This window comes from Dendropsophus ebraccatus, chromosome 3 (assembly GCF_027789765.1).
Source record: "Dendropsophus ebraccatus isolate aDenEbr1 chromosome 3, aDenEbr1.pat, whole genome shotgun sequence".
NCBI lineage: Eukaryota > Metazoa > Chordata > Amphibia > Anura > Hylidae > Dendropsophus > Dendropsophus ebraccatus.
In genome coordinates, this window is record NC_091456.1 from 81,731,054 (window position 1) to 81,758,043 (window position 26,990).

The window sequence follows — 26,990 nt, forward strand, 5'->3', positions numbered from 1 at the left end:
CATAGGGCAGTATTATATGTGTGACAGGAAGCATAGAGCAGTATTATATTAGTGACAGGAAGCATAGAGCAGTATTATATTAGTGACAGGAAGCATAGAGCAGTATTATATTAGTGACAGGAAGCATAGAGCAGTATTATATTAGTGACAGGAAGCATAGGGCAGTATTACACGTCATGTGTGACAGGAAGCTACATAGGAGGCGGCCATTATCTGGGTGTCCCCAGCTCTGTAATCAGGCGGGTCACATGCGCAATGGCTCAACCTGTCACGGTCCTCACACCATCCTACATACACTGATCATACGGCCCCATTACATGAGAAGAAATGTGCCCGACCAGGTTTCCTAACCCTCAGCTCCCCTGCGCCCGGCCGCTATAGCCGGCTCACTGGCTGTATCACAGGACCTCGTCACACGGCGCCCTATCAGCACGTGACTAGATTCCCTCAGCGACTTCTTCTAACTCTCTAGGCGCCTTATCCATGGCGCTCGCGCCATGCCCTCCCAGCTCCCACACCCAGGACACCGTTATCCGCTCCGCCTCCTATTTTCTTGTTAGTCATGTCCGCGCCACAGGTTCCGATAAATGTCTTCACTTCCCGTAAAGTTCCGCATCCTCATCCCACCCTGCCCTCACATAGCCCCGCCTCAGCATCACGACGACACAAGCGACACCCAATGATTCCCTAGTCTCCGTGTAACCGCCGCCCCTGAAGCCGCCGTCCATTGAAGACAGGCTCCGCCCACCCCCGTTACACAAGTGACTAGCTCCGCCCACTACACCCTGCCTATTTACTGCTATTTCTTCCGCTCTCTATCATTCCGCTCCGCTTTAGCTGCTCCCGGTCACTGTCACCATGGTGCGATTTATCCAGACTATGGTAAGATGGGCTGCGGCCGCACCAGCTCAGTCAGCTTGTCTCAGGTACCGGCATCCTGTGACACGTGACTGTGGCCATGTGGGGAGCCGGCTGGCATGGGATGTTGTGGTACTCTAGGAGAGAGGGGGGCGGGGGGCTCCTCCATGTACAGTGCTGGTGGTATACAAACTTATGGGAAACTTCTGGTTGTAGTATAACCTGTGCCTGGGAAATCATGAACTTAGTTGTATTTGGGATGAGTCGATTTGGTTAGAATAGGCGTGTCATGTAGATGCCGCAGAGCTGAGTGGGTTGTGTAGCTGTTTATATAGACCTTGTAGTTCATGATCTATATACTGTATATATATATTGTAGACCTCTGAAGGAGATGAGTGGTGTAGTCTGTGTGTGTATAAGAAGGGAATGGTGCTCATACTGTATATGTTTTATGTTACTACTGTAATCTTTAGCCTGGGTTCACACATAGTATTTAAGCCAAAATCAGGAATAGGTCCAAAACACAGAAAAAGTTAAAATTTTATTGTTATAGTTTATTCTTCTCCTGGAATTGCCTAAGAATCCTGATGGAAAGGAGGAGCAGATACTGACCACAGTACCATGTGTGACTGCAGCCGGAGTGTGAGTACATGGCCGCTCAATGACCGGGCAAGTCTTGGACTCCCTGGTGTCTCCGTTGCTTTCTCTCTTCCAGGATTCCTCTTTCTAGGTGACAGGAAAATAAACCAGTCAGCAGAATAGTCTCATAGACTTTGGGGACATTTATCAAGACTTTCGTGCCTATTTTTAGGTGAATATACGGTCTTTGCACCAATTTGTCAGACATACTTGTATTAACTGTGATTATTTTAGTATTTGTCACAAGTTTTCATATTTACCGAGCACAATGAGAAATAAAAATGGCTAAAACTAGTTTTGAAAATTGCAACTATTAGACTCAACAAGAAATAGAGTAGACCAAACTCAGAAGCTATGTGTTGTCATTGTACAGCACTGATGGCTAGGGTGCCTGGTGACCAATGGCAGATCCTAAGGAAAGAGTCAACAAAACTCCATAAGCCGGGGTGTGGGGGGGGGGGAGTGATAAGAGGAGCTCATTGGCCCCATTCAGCAATCAGGCCATGCCCATATCAATGACCTATTATCTCAGATGGTGGACCTTTTCCAATGTATTCATACATTAAATTCTTATGTACATTTTTATAGGAAGCAACTCCTAATCTTTTATGGGCAGTAGCCATGTGACCTAACAGGTTCTTCCTGGTCTATCAGTCTTATTCTGCTTCCATATTAAAGATGGCCATACACATTAGATTAGATTAATGCTAATAGGGTCCATCTGCATTCTGTCATGGTGTCTGTTCTTGTACCACACAAGTGATCTGATTTTTGACAGAATTTGTGATGAAGGCTTCTAACAGAACTCCCAGTACATATGTGAATGAGGCCTAAGCCTACTCCCTGCTATGTCAGTAAGGGGATATGAGAGCAAAAGATGTCCCACATAAAGAAAATCTCTGCCCATATTCCTTGTTCAGACATATTGACATCAGAGAGTTTCCCCCCACCCCAGGCTTACCTTATTAAACCAGAGGCTAAAACTACTACTGTTGACCAGCTTTTTCTGTGTATTTCATGGATAGGCTATTCATTTCGAAGGATGCTATGCAAGACTAAGGCTACATGGCAACTTTGGCAGCAACAGAAGTTGTATACTGGAGAAAAAGAGGTTTTGGTTTATTACCGGGGCACCCGGCAGGCAGAGGCGGGGAGGTAGTCACCTGGGTGGCTCCCTGCCCGTGTCTAGTGACTGCTCTCTGCCTGTCAGCGCGGTTAGAGGGTATGATTGACAGGCAGAGAGGCCCTTTACTGACCTCTCTCCCTGTCAATCCACCCGCCCAGCATTCTGACAGGCAGAGAGTGGTAACTAGAAACGGACGGGAAGCCGCCTAGATGACTACCTCCCCACCTCTGCCTGTCACACACCCCGGTAATAAAACCTGTATTTCTCTGATATGCAGCTTCTGCTGCAGCCGCGGCCAGTACGTGGCGTGGTCTGCTCAGGAGCTGTATACAGTGTTTCAGGGAACCATATCAGCCCGATTGGGCTGATTGGTTCCCTTTTAATGGGTTACATAATACTCCATATTTGCAGATTTGTAAATACTGAGTATTGTGAATAAGGCCTGAGTATTCATTTATAAATGAATGTACATCTATGCACCTTTTGTTGAAGTGCATGTGGGGGGGGGGGACTTAAAAAAAAAAAAAAAAAAAAAAAAGATTTTACGATCATTGAATCGCTTTGGGAGAACTGATTACACTTTTTTTTTTTTTTAACGTTTATTCTATTCCCGAGATATGTTGGCTTATAGTCTGGTTTACAGTTAAGTCAATGGTCAGAAGGGTCTGAAAGTTCCTACTGTAAGAATGCTGGATGAATCTTCCTGTATGTGTAAACCCAGCTGTGGTGTGAGTAAGCTGATACTGCATGAAATGCAAGCTAACAATGACTTGGCATATCTTAGTTTCCTGAGCCATGAGCCGTGTGCTCCTTCCTCAGTCTAAAATCTCTACTTAGGTTTCTAGATAACAGGGAAATATACCCAATCTATAGACTAAAATGAATTGTCTGAATTCAGCACTGATAGACTACAGGTAAATAAAAGTGAGCCTCATATCACACACACATACATCTGGAAGGCATGAAATGTAGTAGACCATAAAAAAGGTTAACACAGGAACAAGGAGTCAGAGGTTAGTTGGGGAAAAGATTAGAAGCAACATGAGAAAATATTACTTAATTGAAAAAGTAGTAGATGCAAACTTCAGCAAAAGTGGTAGGTAAAGCTACAATGAATCATTCATGTATCTATACTAAGGGCCCTATTACACCAACAGATTATCTGACAAATGTTTTTACGCCAAAGCCAGGAATAGACTATAACCAGAGAACAGGTCATAAAGGAAAGACTGAGATTTCTCCTCTTCTCAAATCCATTTCAGGCTTTAGCTTAAAAAAATGTGTCAGAAAACCAGTTGGTGTAATAGGGTCCTACGGGTCCATTTACAGAAAAAGATTAACTGACAGATTATCTGCCAAAGATTTGAAGCCAAAGCCAGGAACGGACTATAAACAGAGATCTGGTCATAAAGGAAAGCCTGAGATTTCTCCTCTTTTCAAATCCATTCCTGGCTTTGGCTTTAAATCCTTGGCAGATAATCTGTCAGATAATCTTTCTGTGTAAAGGGACCCTAAGATAATAAAGGAAGTAATATAAGGGCAAACTAGATGGACCAGGAGATCTTTTTCTGTCGACAATCTTCTATGTTATAAGTGAATTGTTGTCACTCCACAGTACTTGTCACAGCATGTTTGTAAAAGCATAGGAGTGCCTGGGGATCAGTAAAAAGTATAGAATCTTTATACATTTATGGTTCAGAATATTTTTAGTAAAGGTTTATGCATAAGAATAGTAGAACAATGGTTATGCAAAAACATAGCCAAGTACAGTAAAAGCATTAAGTTTAACTACCATTTTTTTTTTTTAAAACTTCTGACATGTCATAGTGAAATGTCAGAAGTGTATATCGGTCGGGGTCTGGCTGCTGAGAATCATGCCAATGGCTAGAACTAAGGGGCTGCCGCTCTCTCTGCCCCTTAATCTCTGCTACAGGGAGCCGAATTCCGTAGACTGCTCAAACTGTCCACAGCACAATCTTTGCACCAAATATATAGACAACTGAGGTAGAATGCAGTTGAACTATAGCACTACTGAAATTATCAGTTGTTTATAGAGATGAGCAAATCGCTTTCCCAGGATTGGATCCAGCTTTTCCCTGGCACGCGGCAGAGAGCAGAGCGGAGCTGAAAGGCTGGTACGTCGATGAGCGTTGCGCAGATCAAACAAAGCGATTTGCTTCATCAAGATCAGCGATTCCCTAATTTCTACCTTTTTGTTTACCTATTGTCACATAACAGTGAATTCATGTACAGTGGTCCTTCAACAAACGATATTAATTGGTTCCAGGGCGACCATTGTATGTTGAGACCAAAACTATGAAAACTGGTATTTTGTTCTGAAGCCCCCAAAATGTCAACCCAAGATGAGACAAAAACTAAAGCCCCTATTCCAAGGGGCGACTATGAGGACCAAACGAGCGATGTGCGGGGTGAGCTGCCCGGGCAGCCTATAGCATTCATGAGTCGTTACAAATTCTTACAGTCGTTACAAAAGCAAATTCTTACAAATAACAGTCAGAAAGAGCGACTGGAAGCTGTAAATCACTTTCTATATAGAAGGCTGAAGCATTACAGATCACACAGGGTCTTGCAAAATAAAGTTAAGCTGCTCTCATCTGGTGTCCAAAGGAGCAGCTTATCCTGGAACAGATAAAGAGCAGTGGGCTTCCGGTTCCGGCGCCATGGTGTGAGGCAGCAAAGGAGTTTAGCTCTGTGTCCCTCTGGTGTAAACCATCCCTAACCGCCCGCAATATCATTCCGGTGGTGGCCCGATCCACGCAGGGGTAACCCAGTCGGTGTATGGACCAGTTTGTGCAAAGGATGGGGGTAAAATCCAATAAGAAAACGCCCCGCAAGCAGGCAAAGACGGGACCGCATAGATCCAAGATGGCGGGCGCGAGCGGCTCGCAAGACACAGGGCTGTCTGAAGAGGATGCATTGGAGCTGGAGGAGGAGCAGCCCCTCACCCAGGTGGACTATAAACATTGCCAGAGAGGTAGCCCGGCAGATTTCCCCCCGATATCCAGGAGACGCTGGCTAAGACCGTTGCTACTACTCTGCAGCAGCTACAAGCTGATGTGACTAAGCACGGTGAGCGGCTGGAGGAAGCTGAGTCCCGGCTGCAGATCGTGGAGGACGCAATGGAGAACACTGATTCTCAATTAGCAACTCTGGTGAGTGATAATAAGAAACTATGGGAGAAGCTGCAAGATTTGGAAGACCGTTCCTGCAGGAACAATTTGCGGGTGCTAGGGGTGCCTGAAAGTGTGGCTGCAAAAGATCTGCTGCGCCTATGTGAGATAGACATTCCGCGGCTACTGTATTTGCCTCATGATTGCCGTGCTGAACGGGCACATCGCCTAGGTCCTGATATGCGACCGGCACCAGCTGCAGGAACTGCCTCGGGATTGGCACACAGCGACAGGCCCCGCCAGGTCATAGTGCGCTATCTAAACTATGCAGACAAGATGGCGGTGTTACAAGCTTTTAGGTGCCGTAAAGAGGACCTCCGTCTGCAGGAACATACGCTGCTCACATTTAATGACTTCTCAGCGGAGACTACCCGTAAAAGGAGATCCTTCTCTAACAAATGTTCTGACCTCCATAATCGTCAGATGAAATTTGCCCTTATGTACCCAGCTATATTGAGGGTATTTCATGACGATGGATCGTTCTCCACCTTCTGGTCTCCGGAGGAAGCCGTGGAAAGACTGACTCCCCTGTTCCATACGCACCCTCCACGACGCCAGGAGCTCATGGCGCCACCCCGACGACATTCATCTAGTCTGAGTCCTAGAGGCTCACAGGGGCCGGAATGGGGGCGAGTGGAATCCAGACGCTCATTTCCAGGACGAAACCCTCCTAAAGAACAAAGGCGTCGCAGGTCCTCCCTGCCGTCGACATGAAGTTCCGGGACAGTTGCCGCATTTCTCCAGTGACAAACTTTGGATGCCACCATCCCTGGGCTGGAGATAACTGTTAAGGGCCACCAGGCAACCACTACGAAGAAAGTTCTGTTTCTACCCTCGAATAGGGACTGGTTTAGTTGGTTTGCTATTCTTGTTTTGACTCTCCATCACCAGGGGGCAGACCGTCTGCCGAGAGGTTGTGTGTGTAATGGTGACAGTGATGTTGGTTTATCTCTTAGTTAACGTTTATGCTTGGTCCTCACAATATGGGAAGAAGGGAGTCTTGAGGCAATGTCTCTCCCCCCTGTGGTGGCAGCAGGGTTTTCCGTACAGGGAGAGTGCCTTCTCTATACGTCCTTGCTCTATGTATATGTCGTATGTCAACCAGTTAGTCTTGTTTGTCTTGGGTAGGGGAGGGGATCCAGGGAGGGGTGGCAGGGAAGTATTCCTGCGAGGGGGACCCTTGAGAACCGCAAGATTATGTCTTTTTCATCCTGTCAAACTATGCGATTAGTATCATGGAATGTAAAGGGGTTGCGTTCGCCCCATAAACGAATGATGGTGCTAAAACACCTTAAGAAATTGCGCCCAGATGTGGCCCTTCTGCAGGAGACCCATTTAGAAACTAACGATTTTGACAGGATGAGAAAGTTGTGGGTGGGAAAGGTGCTTGGGTCACCGGCGGTGAACCGGAAGGCGGGTGTTCTTGTTTTAGTCAATAAGCATTATGAGGGGGATGTGCAACTAATCTCACATGACAATGAAGGGAGACGCTGCTCAGTCCTGTCTACTCACATGTCTAATAAGATCGCAATCCATAATATATATGGGCCTAATGATACTAATAAGCAATTTTTTCAAACCCTCTCTTCTTTTCTTATGACCATTTCTCATTCCCTACAACTGATTGCTGGAGACTTCAATTCTGTACCGCGGGCACGGGAAGACAGAAAGAGAAAGGGCGTGGAGAGTGAACATCCTACAGCCAATGACACCGTTTATGGTAATTTCCTCACAAATACCCGGCTGATAGATACATGGCGACATTTACACCCGGATGACAGAGGTTACTCACACTATTCACACGTCCACCACTCGTGGTCCCGCATAGATGGTGTCCTGGCCTCGGGATCATTGCTGTCCAGAGTCCTATATCATGAAATAGGGGATATGGTCATCTCCGATCACTCACCCTCATGTGTGACCTTATCGGATTCTATTGTCAGGGGCACGGATTTTCAATGGAAGTTCCCCATGTATCTAGCAAACAATGAATCCTTCAGGGATATTATGCGAGGGTGGTGACTAGGGATGTCACGATACCAGAATTTTAAGTTCGATACCGATACCAGCTTTCTTATTTCGATACTCGATACTAATTCCATACTAAATAAAGTTTGAAAAAAAAAAAACATGTAAAAATACAAATATACTGTAATTTCCCCCCGCCCAGACTGCGAATATGATGCCCCTATGTACAACATTTTTATTTATCTGACTTTTTGATCACTTTGGATACATTTTATAGTTCTGACAATTATGCATGCAATGGTTGCAAAATACATGTATGTTCCTTTTTTTTTTTTTTACTTATTTTGAAATAAAAAAAAGGGAAAAGGGAGATTTATTTTTTTTTTTTTAAAACACTTTATTTCCCTTCTACCTCGCAGCATACCTCCCTATGCAATACAATTCCCAGCATACCTTCTTATGCACTACAAGTACCAGCATACCTTCTTGTGGGGAGTTGTGCACAAGGAGGTATGCTGGGAGTTGTAGTACATAAGAAGGTAAGCTGGGAGTTGTAGTGCACAAGGAGGTATGCTGGGTGTTGCAGTGCATAGGGAGGTATGCTGGGAGTTGTAGTGCACAAGGAGGTATGCTGGCATGTTGTGTCAGGAGGCTGCTGCACAACTGCAACTCCCAGCATACCTCTTTGTGCACTACAACTCCCAACCTACCTCCTTGTGCACTACAACTCCCCACAAGAAGGTATGCTGGTGGTTGCAGTTGTGCATTAGCAACCTTCTGACACAACAACTCCCAGCATACCTTCGTATGCACTAAAACCCCCACATACCTCCTTGTGTACTGCAACTCCCCACAAGAAGGTATGCTGGGAGTTGTAGTGGACACTGAGGTATGCTGGAACTTGTAGTGTACAAGGAGGCTGCTAATGCACAACTGCAACACCCAGCATACCTTCTTGTGGGGAGTTGTAGTGCACAAGGAGATATGGTGGGAGTTTCAGTTGTGCAGCAGCAACCTCCTGGCACAACAACTCCCAGCAGCATACCACCTTGTGCACTACAACTCCCAGCATACTTCCTTGTGCACAAAGAGCTATGCTGTGGGTTGTACTAGTGCACAACGAGGTATGCTGCTGAGAGATGTAGTGCAGCAGCAGCCTCCTGACACAACTCCCAGCATACTTCCTTGTGCACAAAGATATGCTGGGAGTTGTTCCACTGTGCCGGCGGGCCCTGGGGGGACGGCGACAGGATTGTGGAGGGACCCCACTGCAGCGGCAGGTCCTGGTGGGAGAGCTAAAGGGTGCAGGGAACCCCGCTGCATTAGTGGGTCCTGGAGTGTGCGGCGGTTCTGGAAAGTAGAGAACTGGAGGGTGCGGGGGATGCCGCTGCACCAGCCGGTCCCGGGGTGGGGAGACTGATAATGGTTAAATGACTGCCGCCCGCGGGATCGCGGGCCGCAGTCATTAGCAGTGGGGGCTACTCCATATGCAGCAGACCTCTGCTGCATATGAAGCGGCTTGGGAGGGATTAAATGCCGCTGTCAGTTGTGACAGCGGCATGTACAAATAGCCGACACTAGCAATCGCTATGTGCCGGCTATTTGAATTCCCCGCCGTCGGGAGCTGAGAGCGCTCGGGCAGAGGAGGGGACACCAGGGGGAAGTACCCAGAGAACATAGCCAGCGCTCAGTTAGTCGCCGGACGTGTTCTCTGAACTACACTTCATGTTAAGTTGCGCTATTACGCAACTTAACATAAAGTTTCGATACCAGGAAATCCTGGTACCGAACCGTTTTTCTGCCCGAAATATTGATAGTAGTATCGATATTTCGGTGCATCGTGCATCACTAGTGGTGACTAGAATATAAAACAACAAATACGGAACATGTCAATTGTCCACAACTATTTTGGGATGCGGGGAAAGCTGTACTTAGGGGACGTATTATGGCCTATGCCTCATCCCAGAAGAAATTGATCCATAAGAAAATACTGCAGTTTAGCCAATCTTTGCGTGAAGCATATACCAATTTTATTTCCGACCCTTCTACCTCTAATAAGCAGGGGTGGGTGGAGACTAAAAGGGACTATGATACATGGCTAGAGAGGAAGGAACAGACACATCGTTCTTACTATGGTGCTAGTCTCTTTCGCCATGGAAACAAGGCGGGGAGGAGGAGGAGGAGGCGGCTGTGCTCAATGCACCTATTTCCTTTGAGGAGCTGACGGGGGTCATATCACACCTTAAATCATCAAAGGCCCCGGGTCCAGATGGTTTCCCGGGAGAATTTTATAAACTCCTGGTGGAGGATCTGGCCCCGATGCTTCTTCCTTTATACAATTCTTACCTGTCCGGTGAGGTGGTGCCCCCCCCCCCCCCCGAGCAATACATCCCATATCATTGTGCTCCCCAAACCTGGGAAGGACCCGTCACTGCCGGGCTCATACCGCCCAATTTCGCTAATCAACGCGGATCTCAAAATCATAGCAAAACTAATGGCAGATAGGTTGGCGGTGTGTCTCCCCCGTTTGGTCTCTCAGGTACAGGTGGGGTTCGTGCGGGGGAAGGCCGCTGTGGCTAATATTAGGAAAGTCCTGGCAGTACTGGATGAAATTCAAATGAGACCAGAAGTGCATCCATCCCCAGCCATGTTGTCCCTAGATGCTGAAAAAGCTTTTGATAACGTGAGCTGGGGATGATTGTATAAGGTGATGGGGGCTATGCAGTTCCCTGACGCATTTTGCAATCTGATTAGAGCCATGTATTCTTATCCTAAGCCACGGGTAAATACTCCAGGCCCCAGTTTCTGTCGGCCCCTTTCACACTAGGTAAGGGCACCCGTCAAGGCTGCCCGCTGTCGCCATTGTTATTTAATTTGGCCATTGAATCAGAAGTTCAGCCATTCCTCTAGCTTTGATCAGGGGAAAATTGTTCTTTGTCCTGAGTACTGCGCCTAATGACTGAACACGAGAAGATCTGTGTTTCCCAGGTCATCTGTGCGCTCACAGAGAAGGCAGTCACATGATTTAAGGACACGTTGAGCTGTGACTCTCTGTACTGTTTGGGACTTCGTGCATTTGGTCTTTTTTTTTTTTTTCTAATCAGCAAGACTTATGCTGCGTTTGCACTAAGCGATAATTCACCCAATTGATTGTTTAACGATTTTGAAGCAACAATTTGGTTTTTATAACGATCAGCAATCTAATGAAAAAAATTGTTAGAAAATTCATAAGAAAATCTGCACTGTCACTCCGCACTGTCAAATCTGCTGCAGATCCGCAGCAGGTTTGATGCTGTGTTCATTCATTTAGTCAAATCTGCTGCGGATGCGGTACATGTGAAGCTACCCTTAGGGTCCATTCACACAGGATCTGCAGCAGATTTGACCCAAATTTGATTACTTGAAATCTGCACCATCAAATCTGCTGCGGATCCTGTGGGGGTTATCAGGGCTACAAAAACATGCCCACTTTCTTCCAGAGACCGCACAACTCTTGTCTCCAGTTTGGATGGGGTTTTTTAACTCGGTTTTATGAAATGACTGGAGCTCAATTGCAAACCACACCTAAACTTTCAGTTAACCCAAATCCCCAGTGTGTAAGTCAGATTCATACATTACAGGTACGTCCCACAGAGCCTCCAGCCATTTCGTGCATCTAATATCCTAGTATCTATTGTGCGATGAGGCTGGAAGAAGTGCACATCCGTGATCCGGCTTGATTGAAAGAAAGAAATAAACAGCACTGAATGGTGCTTCATTCTTTATACAGTACATTAATAAATCATCCTTCATGATCTAATTCTTCCGCAGTAAAGCAAATTACTTTCTAAAACAACATCCCTATCCCCACGAATGTACCATAACCACAAAAAAGGCGTTGTAGTTGTTCAATGGCCCTAGCTTGGGATACACAAATTTTTATATAAATATTACCCAGTCGTGAATTTTCTGGCGTCTCCTAACTACTACAGTACAGCTGCTGTGGCATCAGTAACTACATATCTGCTGCATAAGTCCACTCATCACGGTAAGAAAATAGAAACTTTGGCCACTCGTCTTTGTCACAACTGAAGAACCTGGGATGTGAACCCAACTCTGCAAAACCACTGAGCCACCATGCTACTGAAAAATTGTGACAGTGCCTTTTTAAAGGGAAACTACCAGCACCAAACTGGATTTAAAGGAGAAGTGCGGCCAATTTTTTTGTCACACCTCCCTCTTCTAGTAACGCCTCCCTGTTACTCCTCTCTTTTAGCTCACTCCCCTCAGTAACTATACTGAAGTTTGTAGCATAGTACAAGTTCCAGCCAGCCGCTTCTCTGCACCCTGGGCTGCTCCTGATACCCCCTGCTTGACGAGCTATGGATGGGGCTAGAATAGTGTTGCACTGCAGGGAAGTCAGAAGGGGTTGTGGAGCTCAGGAGGTTCAGAAAGACAGTGACTGTGGGTGCTGCAGCTGGTACAGGCTGGGAGAGAGATCCTGTGAGGAACTGGAGAGAGAGAGAGGTGAAGCTGGGAGGATGTCTGTGAAGGTGATAGCAGAGACTGTGGAGAAGTGCAGAGCAGTGTATGAGGAGGGAGCTGGCCTGCCGTGGAGACTGTGTGGGGGAGGGAGAATAAACAAACAAGCACCCCAGTCTATTTAATATAGATGTATAGGTTTTGTACATAGTCCGCCTCTAATGTCATATGCTTGTGGCATATATGTTCAGTTATGATGATGATAATGATAAAAATAAATGGATTTGCAAATGGTGAAGGGAAGTAAAATGAAAGGAAATCTCACTTGCTACCTCTGTAATGTATTGGGTGAGTCATATGTTCTTATGAATCATATGAATATAACTTCGCTGCTTCCTGCTTTACTCAATTGTTTAAATAAAATATGTAAATTTTTCAGTGTGCAATTGATTATATAAACTTTTGCTTCCTTCTTGAGTGTTTTTATAGCATGACTCTCAAGCAATTCAGTATAAATGTATGTGCAGCCCCACCTTTAAAGAGTTTTTACAGGAAAAAAAATATATATATATTTGTAGCCAATCCATTGGCTGGTACTCGGTGTAGTGTTGGCACTGTATTACTAGAGCCTCTGCTCCTGTGCATATATACTGTATGTTCAGTAAATAGACTATATGGCATTTTTTTCAGTTGATTCAGTGATTCTCACATTAATTTAGTGATTACATATGCATTAAAACGTGGGGAGGAAAAAAATGCCACAGTTACAGCATGCAGTGAAGATTATCTACACAGAATTTCCTTGCAGGAAATCCACAGCACTCACAGTAGCAACAAGGTTGATGAGATTTAAAGGAGGGTTTAAATCGTCATTGGGTGGGGTGTAATCATGAAGCTCCTATTCACATCTCTTAAAACTTGCAATAAAGTTCCAGGAATTTGGGGGTGTAGTAATAAAGTAAAAACACCACGACATCTGAGGACACCCGAGTTTGTCAGTGTGCATAAGCCCTAAATAAAACCCAAGGAGTGGTTTTGGCTGGGATTACATGCAGCCCTATTTACTCTTTATAGGTGATGACTACATATAAGGTTAAATGAGTACATAGAGAAGAAAGACAGTTAATGACAGGGTTGATAGTACTATAAAATATAGGAAATGCATTGATAAATCCAGTGTTATCTTGTCTTATAGCAGAGAATACTTATAATAATAATAATATTTATTTGTATAGCGCCAACAGATTCCGCAGCGCTTATTTAAATATATAAATACATTACAGGTTATATATTAAGTTATACAATGAATAAATTAAAATACCAAATTAGTGACCTGCTCTCAAGAGCGTACAGACTAGGATGACTGGGAGTAACACAAGAGGCAACAGGTGCTTTATTTGTCAATGTTCCAGTCATTGTACATGGAATCTCTAAGTGCCTATAGGTAACTGGGCAAGCCAGTCACAGTCCATTTTCTAAGCTCAGATAACAAGGACAGTGTAACTAGCACCGAAGAAGTTATAGAGAGGATGGAGAGGGGATAGCAAAGGGAGACGAGATTACGAAATGTTATAAGCACGCCTGAAGGGATGGGTCTTCAGGGCATGCTTGAAACTGGGGATGTTGGAAATAAGTCTGAGGTCTTTGGGTAGGGAGTTCCAGAGAACTGGCGCAGCACGAGAGAAGTCTTGGAGGCGGGAATGAGAAGTTCTGATTAAAGAAGAGGTTAGTGTAAGGTCGAGAAGAGGTTAGTGTAAGTTCAGATACTTAGTTTTGTTAATAGAGATGAGCGGACAGGGTTCGAGTCGATCCGAACCCGAACGTTCGGTATTTGATTAGCTGGGGCTGCTGAACTTGGATAAAGCTCTAAGGTTGAACTTTATCCAAGTTCAGCAGCCACTGCTAATCAAATGCCGAAAGTTCGGATCGACTCGAGCATGCTTGAGTTTCGCTCATCTCTATTTGTTAATGGTATTCCATTATGAGACACAAGAGCAGATTTCAGCCTATGGGATTAATGTATATTAGACCTATATAAGGTGTCCCGTGTTGGTTTTCTTTCCCTGGCTTCATGAATTCAGATTTCTATCCTCTCCCTTTCTGCAGTATTTGGTTGTAAAACTTGTGTACTTAAAGTGTCACTGTCGTGAATTTTTTTTTTTTTGCAGAAATCAATAGTCCAGGCGATTTTAAGAAACTTTGTAATTGGGTTTATTATCCGAAAAATGCATTTTTATCATGAAAAAGCAGTTTGAAGCTCTCCCCCCTGTCTTCATTGTTCTCCTATGGAGAGAGCTAAAGAAAAGACCAAAACAGGACAACAAAGAGTTAATCTACAAATCCCTCACGGGATATCTCCTGTGACCATCACCAGTGACCTGTCTGAGCTCGGATTACAGCTGTCACCCAGCTCCGTGCCTGTAATCCTCTGTTATCTGCTTTCTGCTGCCGGCTAACTCCCTCCTTCCTCCTCCCCCCTCCCCTCTCCCTAGAGCAGACAGGGTACGACTCCTGCAACAAGTCACAATTTTCAGATTTTTCAGAGTGGATGAAAAAGAGGAAGGAGGGGGGGACCTGGGAAAAGGCTTTTTACATGCAGATAATGACAGATTTGGCTAATAAACCCAATTACAAAGTTTCTTAAAATCGCCTGGACTATTGATTTCTGCAAAAAAAAAAAAATACGACAGTGACTCTTTAAACTTATACTTGAAATGACATTGTGTTAATTTTAATGAATTCTTCTGCCCTTTTTATTTCAGATTGAATTTGACGGTGTCATGAGTGAGGCTGGGGACAAACTTGTAGTTATTGACTTTACAGCCACATGGTGTGGGCCATGTAAAATGATTGGACCTTTTTTTGATGTAAGTAATTTGTCAGTGTATGTTCACACAACGTTTTTTCAGCTCCATTAAAACAACGTCCTTTGAGTCTACAATAACAGACGTCAATTAGCAGCTTGGCCTTCCCTTAGTGCAATGACTGGTGTTTGTAGATTATTCTAGTTTGGGGTTACTAATTGGACTTTGGGTGTGGCTTAACTGAAAAGTCTATTGAATTTAATAGTAAGAACAGAGAAAGAACGGTGACAAAAGCATAACTGTGTATGAACTACAAATATAAAGCGTCCGCTGTTTGCAAAAGACATGTGGAAATAATGATCTTGTTCATTATTTTGACGTCCGCTGTAAAAAGCCTGTTACTCAATACATTGTGTGCATTGGACGTCCATCTTCCTATTGACTTCAATGCATTGCCATTGCAGTCAGTTAAATCGCGGCAATAACGGACGTTTATTAAAATCTCAAAATTGGCCGCCTTTTCTCTATTTGTGACATTGTGTGAACATAGCCTTATGTAGGAACTTGTTTTACAGTTTTTTTTAAGGTTGAAGGGGTTGTTTGGGCAGGGCTTATAAAGGGCTGGTGTCACAAAGAAATGTAGGTCTATAGTGATGTATTATGTTAAATTAAACAAACATATTCCATAAAAATGTATCGACTGACTAATCCCCCATGTGCTTCTTAGTTTCATAGTTGATTTTTACCTTCATGACACCACCCCTTTAACCCTTTACCGCACGAGGACGTAACTGTACGTCCTCGCGCGGGCGCTATAAGCATGGGAATGGAGCGATTTTAAGGAACATATATTCGTTAACAATGGTTTGAATTTTTTACAGGCCATCAGATAATATAAAAGTCATACATGTTATATATCGTAATCGTAACGACTTGAGGAACATAAATAACATATCAGTTTTTCCATAGGACACACTGCGTAAAAACGAAACCCCCCCCAAAGAAAAAGAATTGTGGTTTTTTTTTCAATTTCACTGCGCATATAATTTTTTTTCTGGTTTTGCAGCATATTTTATGCAAAAGTTCAGCATGTCATTGCAAAGTACAATTAGTGACGCAAAAAATAAGGGCTCATGTGGGTCTGTAGGTGTAAAAATGCAAGTGCCATGGCCTTTTAAGCACAAGGAGGAAAAAAATAAACGCAAAAATGAAAATTAGCCTGGTCCTGAAGGGGTTAAGCTGTATGCCCAGGGAAAAGGTGATTGAAAAAATAAATAACATGTACTTGCCTTCCGTTCTCTTCTAAAGATGAGTGAACCTCGAGCATGCGCGAGTCCATCCGAACCCTAGCGTTCGGCATTTGATTAGCAGGGAATGCTGAATTTTGATAAAGCTCTAAGGTTGTTTAAAAAACATGGATACAGCCAATGACTATATCCATGTTTTCCACATAGCCTTAGGGCTTTATCCAAATTCAGCAGCCCCTACTAATCAAATTCCAAACGCTCTGGTTCGGATGAACTCGAGCAAGGCTGCTTTTCCCTTCCCTGGTGGTCTAGTGGGGGGGATTGCCCCATCCTCCCCCCACACACACACACACACGTGATCGCGGAGGAGCGATCCCCGCATCCGTCCCCGCCGGGGGTCTGCGCCGTGATGGCGCTGATCCCAGCTCGATGATCTATTGTTTCTGGCTGCAGCAAGCCAGAGCAATAGATCGCCCATCTCATGGATCTATGCAGTATATCTATACTGCATAGATCTCAATAAGAGATCTAAGTAGTGATACTAGAAGTTCCCCGGGAGGCTTCTAGTATGTGTGTAAAAATAAAAAATAAAAAAGTTTTTTTTATTATTAATAAAAAAAAATCCCCTCCCCTAATAAAAGTTGGAATCACCCTTCCTTTCCCATTTTATAAATAGAAATAAATAAACAAATTTGGTATCGCCGCGTGCATATTTGCCTGGTCGATTAAATTATCCCATTCCTGATCTCTCATGGTAAACAGCGTAAGTGCAAAAACCCACCAAAGTGCAAAATTGCGCATTTTTTGTCACATCAAATCCAGAAAAATTGTAATAAGTGATCAAAAAGTTGCGTATACGCAATCAAGGTACTGATCGAAAGTACAGAGCATGGTGCAAAAAATGACACCTCAACCAGCCCCATAGACCAAAGGATAAAAGTGTTGTAAGGATGGGAATAGAGCAATTTTCAAGGAACATTTATTTTTTAAAAAAGGTTTTAATTTTTTAAAAGCCAAATAAAATAAAAGTTACACATCGTTGCAATCGTACTGACTTGAGGAACATAGATAACATGTAAGTTTTACCCTAGGTCGAATTGCGTAAACACAGACCCCCAATAAAAAAAATGTGTTTTATTTTTAATTTTACCACACATGTAATTTTTTTAAGCCTGTCTTTGCAAAGTACAATTAATGGTGCAAAAAATAAGGGCTCATGTGGGTCGCTAGGTAAAAAAATTCAAGCGCTATGGCCTTTTAAGCACAAGGAGGAAAAAACAAAAGCGCAAAAAGTGAAATTGGTTCTGTCCTTAACGGGTTAAATACTTTTGCAAATACATTCATTGGACAAATGTGTCTTCTCCTGATATGGATGCTCTTTCCCTACCGTTGTGGACAGCTCGTTGTCTGGGTTTCCAACCACCACTCTGCTCTAAAAGCAATATTTGAACTGATATAGACAACTGTGGACAATTGGAAGGGAAAGAACTGCATATCAAGAGAAGGAGACGCGTTTGGTAAATTAATATATTTTCAATGATATTTGATGGAGAAGTCACACCAAATTTAATAAAGGGTCCCGGGTCCCACTGACCGCTGTCATTTTTGTCTTGAAACTGGGCACATCACAACCCGGCTGAGCGATTGCCCTCTCAGCCATTCAGTAACTTGGGCGGTGTCCCACCCCACTCACTGGTTTGCTAAGTGGGCAGTTATCAGCCTGGCACCTAGGAGAGCTGCAGGTCACCAGCGGCTGTCAATTGGACTCGGGAGTGGTGCTACAGGGCACGATTATAGGTTAGTTTATTATTTTCCCGCACCCCCTGGCTTCCTGACTTTTTTTTTTATTTGATGGGACTTAAATTGCTGAGCCCTACAAGATTATAAAACCTAACCTTATACTTTGTGCAGATTGCTGAAGATCTATCCACTAATGACAATAGTACCTCACATCTTACTCATTCTTCTGTCATTTGTCTGCTTCTAGGGACTCAGTGCAAAATACCCTGATGTTGTTTTTATTAAAGTTGATGTGGATGACGCACAGGTAAATTATTCTTCCTACAAGTTTTTGGCTTTATTCTTAAGGCTGGCTTCACACTGCCTTACAATCGTCACTTAAACCTCTTCAATGCTCGTATGGGTGCAGTGCGAGATCAGTCTGGCCCACAGGGCGGTTATGTGGGGATGCAATGCATCTTCACTTAAAGAGACTCTCAGCAGGTTTATGCTGTCCTATCCCTAGGTAGCATAAAGTAGTGACAGATAAACTGTACAGAATGATGTATCACTTACATTTTTCTGTGCAGCTGATCCTGTATAACACAGACAATTAGTAGTCCTCTCCATTATGTGTGCGAGTCCAGTAGTCCTCATTATTTAAAAGAAACAGAAAACTCTACCCGCCATTGGCAGTTACTGTATCTATCCATGCTGTGTATAGGCAGTCACCTGTCAGCCAGTAGCAGGAGGGCAGGGAGAGGGGTGTGGCAATAATCCAATTCTCCTGCATATTAGAAAAATGGCTGAACAGAATTCTGTAAGTAATACATCATCTGTTCAGCATTTCTGTGACTTATTTATGCTGCCCTCATTATGGGTAGCGTCAACTAGTGACAGACTCTCTTTACTCCTCTGGGGGCCAGATTGTTTAGTATGGCACCTAAAGGGTTTAGTGGGGATGTGATGCAGATGCAATGGGGGGGTTCAGGTCTCCAGGGCTACGGACACGCAAGAGACTGTAATGCGCGCCACTCTCATTGAATTGGCATGGTGGGGGTCAGACACATTACTGTCTCATGGGTATTTGTAGCCACAGAGACCCGAACTTCCACCCACAGAATGTACCTAATGATGAGTACATTTTAAAGGGGTTAGCCAGTGCTACAAAAGATGGCCACTTTCTTTTAGAGAAAACACGACTCTTGTCTCCATTTCAGGTGCAGTTTGCAATTAAGCTATGTTCATTTCAATGGAACTGAGCAGCAAAAGCTGGAGACAAGAGTGGGACTGTCTCTAGAAGAAAGCGGCCATGTTGTTGTAGTGCTGGATAACGCCTTTAATGATTCTTGTTCAGTGTTGCATAATATCACTTTGAAATCTTAGCATGTACTGTGGGGTAAGAGATTTTGACATTGCAGGTTTTGAAATACTAGCATCCTCATGTGAAATATGTTCTTTTATTCAGGAAATTGCCTCAAACTGTGACATCAAGTGCATGCCAACCTTTCAGTTCTATAAAAATGGAAAACGGGTATGTATTTGTCAATTATCTAGCAAATACCACTGTAACAGTGGTTTTGCTGGTCATAGTAGTGCCTATGACATTTTTAGTAGTGTCGCTAGACAGGCTCATTAGATCACAGTTTTCTGAGGTAGACTAAATAGTAGGCTACCCAGTTTCTAGCAATTGTTACTGCAAATTTGTCTGCTTGTATGAATCTCCCTCAACCTCCCAGTTCCCTTGCTCCACTAAAAGTTCTCATGACAACATATTCGGGAGAAATTCATCAAGGGCTATGTGCCTATTTTTAGGTGAATAATTGGATATTTCACCCATTTTTAGTCTAAGTTCTCGTTACCAGCATTCAATGGGTGAATATTTTTTTAGATGACACTTTTTCTAATCTACCTGTTTTGAGTATTCACCCAAAAGTTTGCATAATCCGGGATTACCGCCCAATTTATCATTTGCGACTTTTTAAAAAGCACAAACTGGTTCAGGCCTACGTCTGGTCAGTACCAGGTGAATATGTTTTGCTACAGCTGGAGGGCCACGTGTTTGATACCTGTGCTGTAGATGTGGATGATCAACAAAGGGCTTGTAACTTGAATATATTTGGGATTCCAGAAGTATTGTGGGCCATAGAAATATAAAATTCTTTGCACTCTGTACTATGTTAATTGTTTGAGTTAATTGCTAAGTGTGTCCATTTTTTCCTCTTTAGGTGCATGAATTTAGTGGCGCCAACAAGGCCACTTTGGAGGAAAAAGTGCAAGAGCTGAAATAATATATAATGGATGTCTGCTTGTATTCATTTATTTTCTGTATATGTAGACCACATTCTAACCATGCTACCCAATACTTATATATGAAGGAAACTGCAACCATTCCTTTTTATCAAAACTTTAAATATGGAACATGCTAAATACTTACATTTCAGTTACTACTTTTATTAAAATATAAATGGAATGGACCCAAGAACATGTGTTAAATAAAATGGCTGCTAGAATCCACTATCTTTGTGTATGTGGACACCTGGCCATATGCAAAATTACTACTAAAGGTGTTGTCCAGGAAGTAGAAGAGGCCTTGCCTGTTCTGCTCCCTAGTGTTTCATTTCCTCTTTCTGGCCATCCTGGAAGTATAATGAGACAAGTAGGGGAAACCACTCCTGCACACAGTAGTATCCAATAGCTTCCAGATGTTGGGTAGCCTTTCAAGATGGCCTAGGGAGGGAAGTTGAGTGCCAGGGACCAGAGCAGGTTAGGCCTTTTCTGCTACCTGGATATCTAGGAAGAAGGGACGGGGATGGGGGCTTGCTCTCTTTTACAACATGAGCAAATATTTATTTACAGAAAAAAAAGTGGATGGCAAATCTACAGTAACTAAATGTACACATGTCTGGGATAAGCAGAGATTAAGATGATAATAAAGGAAATAATATACAGTAAAGACAGACTAGATTGACCATGTGGTCTACGGTACCACATATTGAAGTTCTTGTTCCTGCAAGTTAATGCTCAGGTCTTTCAATGTGTTCTCTTGTTCTTGAAAAAAAAACTGAACCCAAGAACAAGAGGACACAGTGAGAGGTTAGTTGGGGGAAAGATCAGAAGCAACATGAGAAAATATTACTTTACTGAAAGAGTAGTAGATGCTTGGAACAAACTTTCAGCAGATGAGCTTGGTAAATCTACAATAATAGAAACAATAATAATAATAAACATGCCTGGGACAAACCTATATCTTTCCTAAGATAATAAGAATGGAAACCCTAAAAGGGCAGACTAGATGGACCCAGTGGTCTTTTTCTGCCAACAATCTTCTATGTTTCTAAGTGCCTTTAAAACATGACTGAGGATATTAGCCAAGGCAGAATCTCTTCTAGAAGTAAATATATCTGTTGCTTGACCATGGCTTATTGGCAGAGATCTTTTTGTCTTAAGATTGAAGGGGTAAAGTTCCTCCTTGAGAGCACCAAAATATGTATGGAGTCTTATAAGCCATGCAAAGCTCCACTGAGAATATTGATTTGCAGGGACGCTACCTCTTATAGGTTGCACTAGAGAGCAAGCTCCCTTCCTTTTTTGAAGGACTACTTTGCAAATAGTTTTTTCCAGTGGAGCTTTGCATTCCCTATGAAACTAAATACACCATTTAGCACACAATTTAAAGAGTAGCTGTCCCGAAATATAACTTGACATGTTATCAGGCATGTTAAAAGCTGTTGGTGATCGGAGTTCACTGCTGGGATCAGGAGACACAGCTAGGGAGAGATCTCAGAAGCTCTTCCATCCAACCCCTGGCCACAAAGGGCCTTTTACAAGCTAGAAATGCTCCTGCTGCCGATGATTGGCCCGTGTAAAATTGACGATGATGAGCTGAAGATGGGGTTGATCGTTTATTTAGATGGGCTTCAAAATTTATCGTCCTAAGCCACACATCTTTTAGTCTGAAGCCAAAACGGTTAAGGTAAACTGACAGCTCTGATATGCATATGTCTGTGTTGTCAGTTTGCAGATTACACAGCAGTTGCATACTTACCCTAGTGCGCTGCTGCTTGCGATCCGGCATCCTCTCCTCCAGCTCCACCTGTCCAGCTGCTGTGTCTTCAGGCCCCTCCTCCAGAATGATTGACAGCCAGAGGAGGCAGGGCCAAAATACAGCAGAGAAGAGGATGCTGGATTACAAGCAGCAGTACATGACGAAATATGCAACTGCTGTGTGTTTGCCAAACTGACAATGCAGTCATGTTTATCCGTGCTGTCTGTTTACATTGCTGCAGCCCATCCACTCGATTTCTCCTGCTATGTAAAGGCACTGCAAACGAGCGCCGTGTGACGGCCCACGGGTGAGAAGTCACCACATGTAAAAGGACCTTATCTCCATTACATTTGAGTCCATTAATGGCAGTCTATGAGACAGAGCACGCAGCTGGGGGGTGGATTGCGCTGCTGCATCCTCTCCTGATTTCAGCAGGGAGACCTAGTTAGAGCAAAAACGTTTGACATGTCAAGTTATATTTTGTGACAGGTACTCTTTAAGGAGAAACTTATTTGGGACCTTCACCCGTATCAAAAGCAGTAATCTCATAAACCTCTATTTCAAATACATCACAAAACCCAAATGTGGAAAAGTGGGATAGCACACTTTTAATGGATTATGTAGACCAGAAAAACCTGACTTGGAATATGTGGGAGCAGTCATCCTACTCAATTTTTAGACATAGGGGGACAGACAAACTACAGGCACATCGATCACATCTACTATGGCACCTTGTACCTTCTGACAGCAGACATGTCAAACTCTTAATTTGTCTGGTTCTCAGTTATGACCCCCCCCTCCCCCTATTAACCTCTTAAGGACCCATGCCGCACGGATACAGCATGGAATCCTGTCCCTTAAGAAGCCATGTCTTGCACCCTCTTGGCCTCCGTTACTCCGGCCTGCTCCCCATCCATTCCGCCGCCGTCCCGTGCTGCCGCATCCTCCCTCTCCCTGCCACACTCTGTTGTTGCTGCCACCCTCCCTCCTCCTGCTGCCACCCTCTCTCCTTCTGCTGCCATCTTCCCTCCTCCTGCTGCCACCCTCCCTCCTGCCACCCTTTCCCCTCTCTGCTGCCACCCTTTTCTCTTACCCTTCTCCCCTCTCCTCATACCCTCTCTTACCACCCTTTCCTTTTTCCTGCCACGCTCTCCTCTGCCACCCTCTCTTATCTTACCCTCTCCCCTCTCTTGTCACACTCTCCCTGCTGCCAGACTCTCCCTCCTGCCACACTCTCCTCTTACCCTCTCCCCTGCCACCCTCTCCTCTCTCTTGCCACCCTCTCCTGCCTCCTGCTTCCCTGTCCTGCCACCCTCCCCTCTTGCCACGCTCTCTGCTGCCACCCTCTTTTCTCTTACCCTCCGCTGCCACCCTCTCTTTTCTTACCCTCTCCTGCCACTCTCCCCCCTCCCCTGCCACCCTCTCCTCTCACCACCCTCTCTTCTTACCCTGTCCTGCCACCCTTTTCTTTTTCCTGCCACGCTATCCTCTGCCACCCTCTCCCCTCTCTTGCCACCCTCTCCACTCTGGCTTGCCACCCTCTCCTCTCTCTATCCTCTCCCCTCTCCGCTACCATTCTCTCCTCTTACCCTCTCCTGCCACCCTTTCCTTTTTCCTGCCACCCTCTACTCTCGCCACCCTCTCACCTCTCCGCTGCCACCCTCTCCCCTACCACCCCCTCCCCTGCCACTCTCTACTCTCTCGTGCTACCCTCTCCGCTGCCACCCTCTTCCCTGGATCGGTGGTGATATAGTGTCCCCCTGGCCTCAGCTGTTTTTTTTCTTTTTCAGTGTCATTTTTTTTTTTTTTTTTTTGGGGGGGGGGGGGCACTAGTGGGGGGGTTTCCAATGTTTTGGCAGCACGGGGGCTCTGCGAACCCAACATGGCCTTCATCCTCCATTCTGGCAAAATCCAGCTTCCAAAATCCAAATTGCGCTCTTTCACTTTGGAGGCTTTCAGTGCACCGACTTTGCACTTTGTGTCCACATGTGGGGTACTCCTTTAATCGGGGGAAATTGCTCTACATGATTTGTGGTTATTTTTTTCTTTTAACCCCTTGTGGACTTGAAAAATTCAAACTTACACCAACATTTTAGTGTAAAAATAAAAATTTTTCATTTTCACATCATATTGTTCCACATTTGTGCCTGTCACCGGTGGAGTCCATATGCTCACTATACCCCTTGTTAGATTCATTGAGGGGTGTAGTTTCCATAATGGGGTCACTTTGGACGGGTTTTCACTTTTTGGCAGCACGGGTGCTTTGTAAACCCAACATGACCTCCGTCCTCCTTTCTGGCAAAATCCAGCTTCCAAAAGACAAATGGTGCACCTTCCGTTTGGCGGCGTGTCCTGCGCCGTCATGGCACAATATGCCCCCCATGTGGGGTATTTTTGTACTCAGAGGAAATTGCTCTACAAGTTTTATGTTTTTTTTCTTTTAACCCCTTGTGAACCTGAAAAATGTAAGGCTAGACCAAGTTTTAGTGTAAAACCAGTGGGGTCCATGTGCTCACTATACCCCTTGTTACATTCCTTGAGGCTTGTAGTTTCCATAATGGGGTCACTTGTGAGGGGTTTCCAATGTTTTGGCAGCACGGAGGCTCTGCGCAGCTGACATGGCCTTCGTCCTCCATTCTTGCCAAATCCAGCTTCCGAAAACCTAATTGCACTTCTTGCCTTTGGAGGCTTTCTATGCACCCCCTTGGCACTTTGTGTCCACACGTGGGATACTCTTATAATCGGGGGAAATTGCTCTACATGATTAGGGGGTTCATTTTTTCTTTTAACCCTTTGTGAACATGAAAAATTCACGTTTTAGTGTAAAAAATGTAGCTTTTCATTTTCACAGCACATTGTTCCACATTTGTGTCTGTCACCAGTGGGGTCCATGTGCTCACCCTTGTTACATTCCTCGAGGGGTGTAGTTTCCTAAATTGTGTCCCTTTAGGGGTGTTTGTTTTATCACCCCAGAGCCTCTGCCAACCAGAAGTGGTACTTTGATACTTGGCCAATTGTAATGGAGGCTTCAAAATTCACTAGGCGCTCCTTTACATCTGAGGCTTGTGGCTGAGTCGAATAGCACAATAGGGCCACATATGAAGTATTTCTATAAACTGCAGAAACAGGGCAATAAAAATTGTTGTGCATTTCTCTGGAAATAGGTTTTCTATTATGAAGATATTGGATCACAATATAATTTCTGCAAAGAAAATAGAAATCTTTTCTGAACCGCCGCGGTCCTGGGTGCCGCTCGTAGCCTGGGACCGCGGCTATTAGCGGGCACGGTCCGATCGCCGTGCCCGATAATACAGTAATCGGATGCAGCTGTCAAAGTTGACAGCTGCATCCGATTACTTGATGCAGCCGTTCCCTGCTGTCTAGTGGGGAAGGTCTCGTCCCGGAGAAGCGATCCACACATCTGTTACCTCCAGGGGTCTGCGCCGTAATGGCGCTGATCCCGGCCCGTCACTCGATTGCTTCCGGCTGCAGAAGCCGGAAGCAATCGATGTGCCTATCTCATCGATCTATGCTGCATATCTATGCAGCATAGATCTAGTATAAGTGCACTGATCTCTCATACAGAAGTCCCTCATGGGGGCTTCTAGTATAAGTGTAAAAGTAAAAATAAAAGTGTTGTTTTTAATAAAAAGCCCCCTCCCCTAATACAAGTTTAAATCACACGCCTTTTCCCATGTTATAAATAAAAATAAATAAATAAATATGTTTCTTATCGCCGCGTGCGTTATCGCACAAACTATTAATCACATTCCTGATCTCGCATGGTAAATGGCATAAGCGCAAAACAATCCCAAAGTGCAAAATTGTGCATTTTTGCTTGCATCAAATCCAGAAAAATTGTAATAAAAGCGATCAAAAAGTCGCATATGCGCAATCAAGGTAACAATAGAAAGAATACATCATGGCGCAAAAAAAGACACCTTACACAGCCCCATAGACCAAAGGATAAAAGCGCTATAAGCCTGGGAATAGTGCGATTTTAAGGAACATATATTTGTTAACAATGGTTTGAATTTTTTACAGGCCATCAGAAACAATGAAAGTTATACATGTTACATATCGTTGTAATCGTAACGACTTGAGTAACATATATAAGAAGTCAGTTTTACCCCAGGGTGAACGGCATAAAAACGAAAAAAAAACAAATAAAAGAAATGTTTTTTTTTTTTTTTTTTCAATTTCACCACACTTTGAATTTTTTTCTGGTTTCGAAGTGTAGTTTATGAAAAAATTTAATTTTAAATTTTCATAAAGTACACTGTGAAACCAGACAAAAATTCAATGTGTGGTGAAATTGAAAAAAAACATACATTTCTTTTATTTTATTTTTTTTTTAAGTTTTTACACCGTTCGCCCTGGGATAAAACTGACTTGTTATATATGTTCCTCAAGTCGTTACGATTACAACGATATTTAACATGTATAACTTTCATTGTATCTGATAGTCTGTAAAAAATTCAAACCATTGTTAACAAATATATGTTCCTTAAAATCGCTCTATTCCTAGGCTTATAGCGCTTTTATCCTTTGGTCTATGGGGCTGTGTGAGGTGTAATTTTTTGCGCCATGTTGTGTTCTTTCTATCGGTACCTTGATTGCGCATATGCAACTTTTTGATTGCTTATTTATAACATGGGAAAAGGGGGGGGGGATTCAAACTTTTATTAGGGGAGGGGGCTTTTTATTAATAACACTTTTTTTTTTCTTTTACACTAATACTAGAAGCTCATAAGTGCACTGATCTCTCATACAGATACAGATCGATGAGATAGGTACATCGATTGCTTCCGGCTGCTGCAGCCGGAAGCAATTGAGTGCCGAGCCGGGATCAGCGCCATTACGGCGCAGACCCCCCGGAGGTAACAGATGTGTGGATGCGCGGCCCCTGCTCTGAACACATGGAGGCGG

The 26,990-nt window shown here is 44.0% G+C and overlaps 1 protein-coding gene across 2 annotated transcripts; it reads left to right on the top strand.

Moving 5' to 3' along the window:
* The first annotated feature begins 546 nt into the window (after positions 1-546).
* LOC138785789 (thioredoxin-like) lies at positions 547-20,498 on the top strand. Of its 2 annotated transcripts, none has more exons than XM_069962111.1 (5): positions 547-882; positions 15,006-15,110; positions 18,282-18,341; positions 19,482-19,547; positions 20,242-20,498. In XM_069962111.1, the coding sequence occupies exons 1-5, from the start codon at positions 859-861 to the stop codon at positions 20,302-20,304; spliced, it is 318 nt and encodes a 105-aa protein (XP_069818212.1). In that variant the 5' UTR covers positions 547-858; the 3' UTR covers positions 20,305-20,498. The 2 variants fall into 2 exon arrangements, with proteins under 2 accessions (XP_069818212.1, XP_069818213.1); XM_069962112.1 differs by lacking the exon at positions 547-882 and adding an exon at positions 7,505-7,534.
* The last annotated feature ends 6,492 nt before the right edge of the window (positions 20,499-26,990 follow it).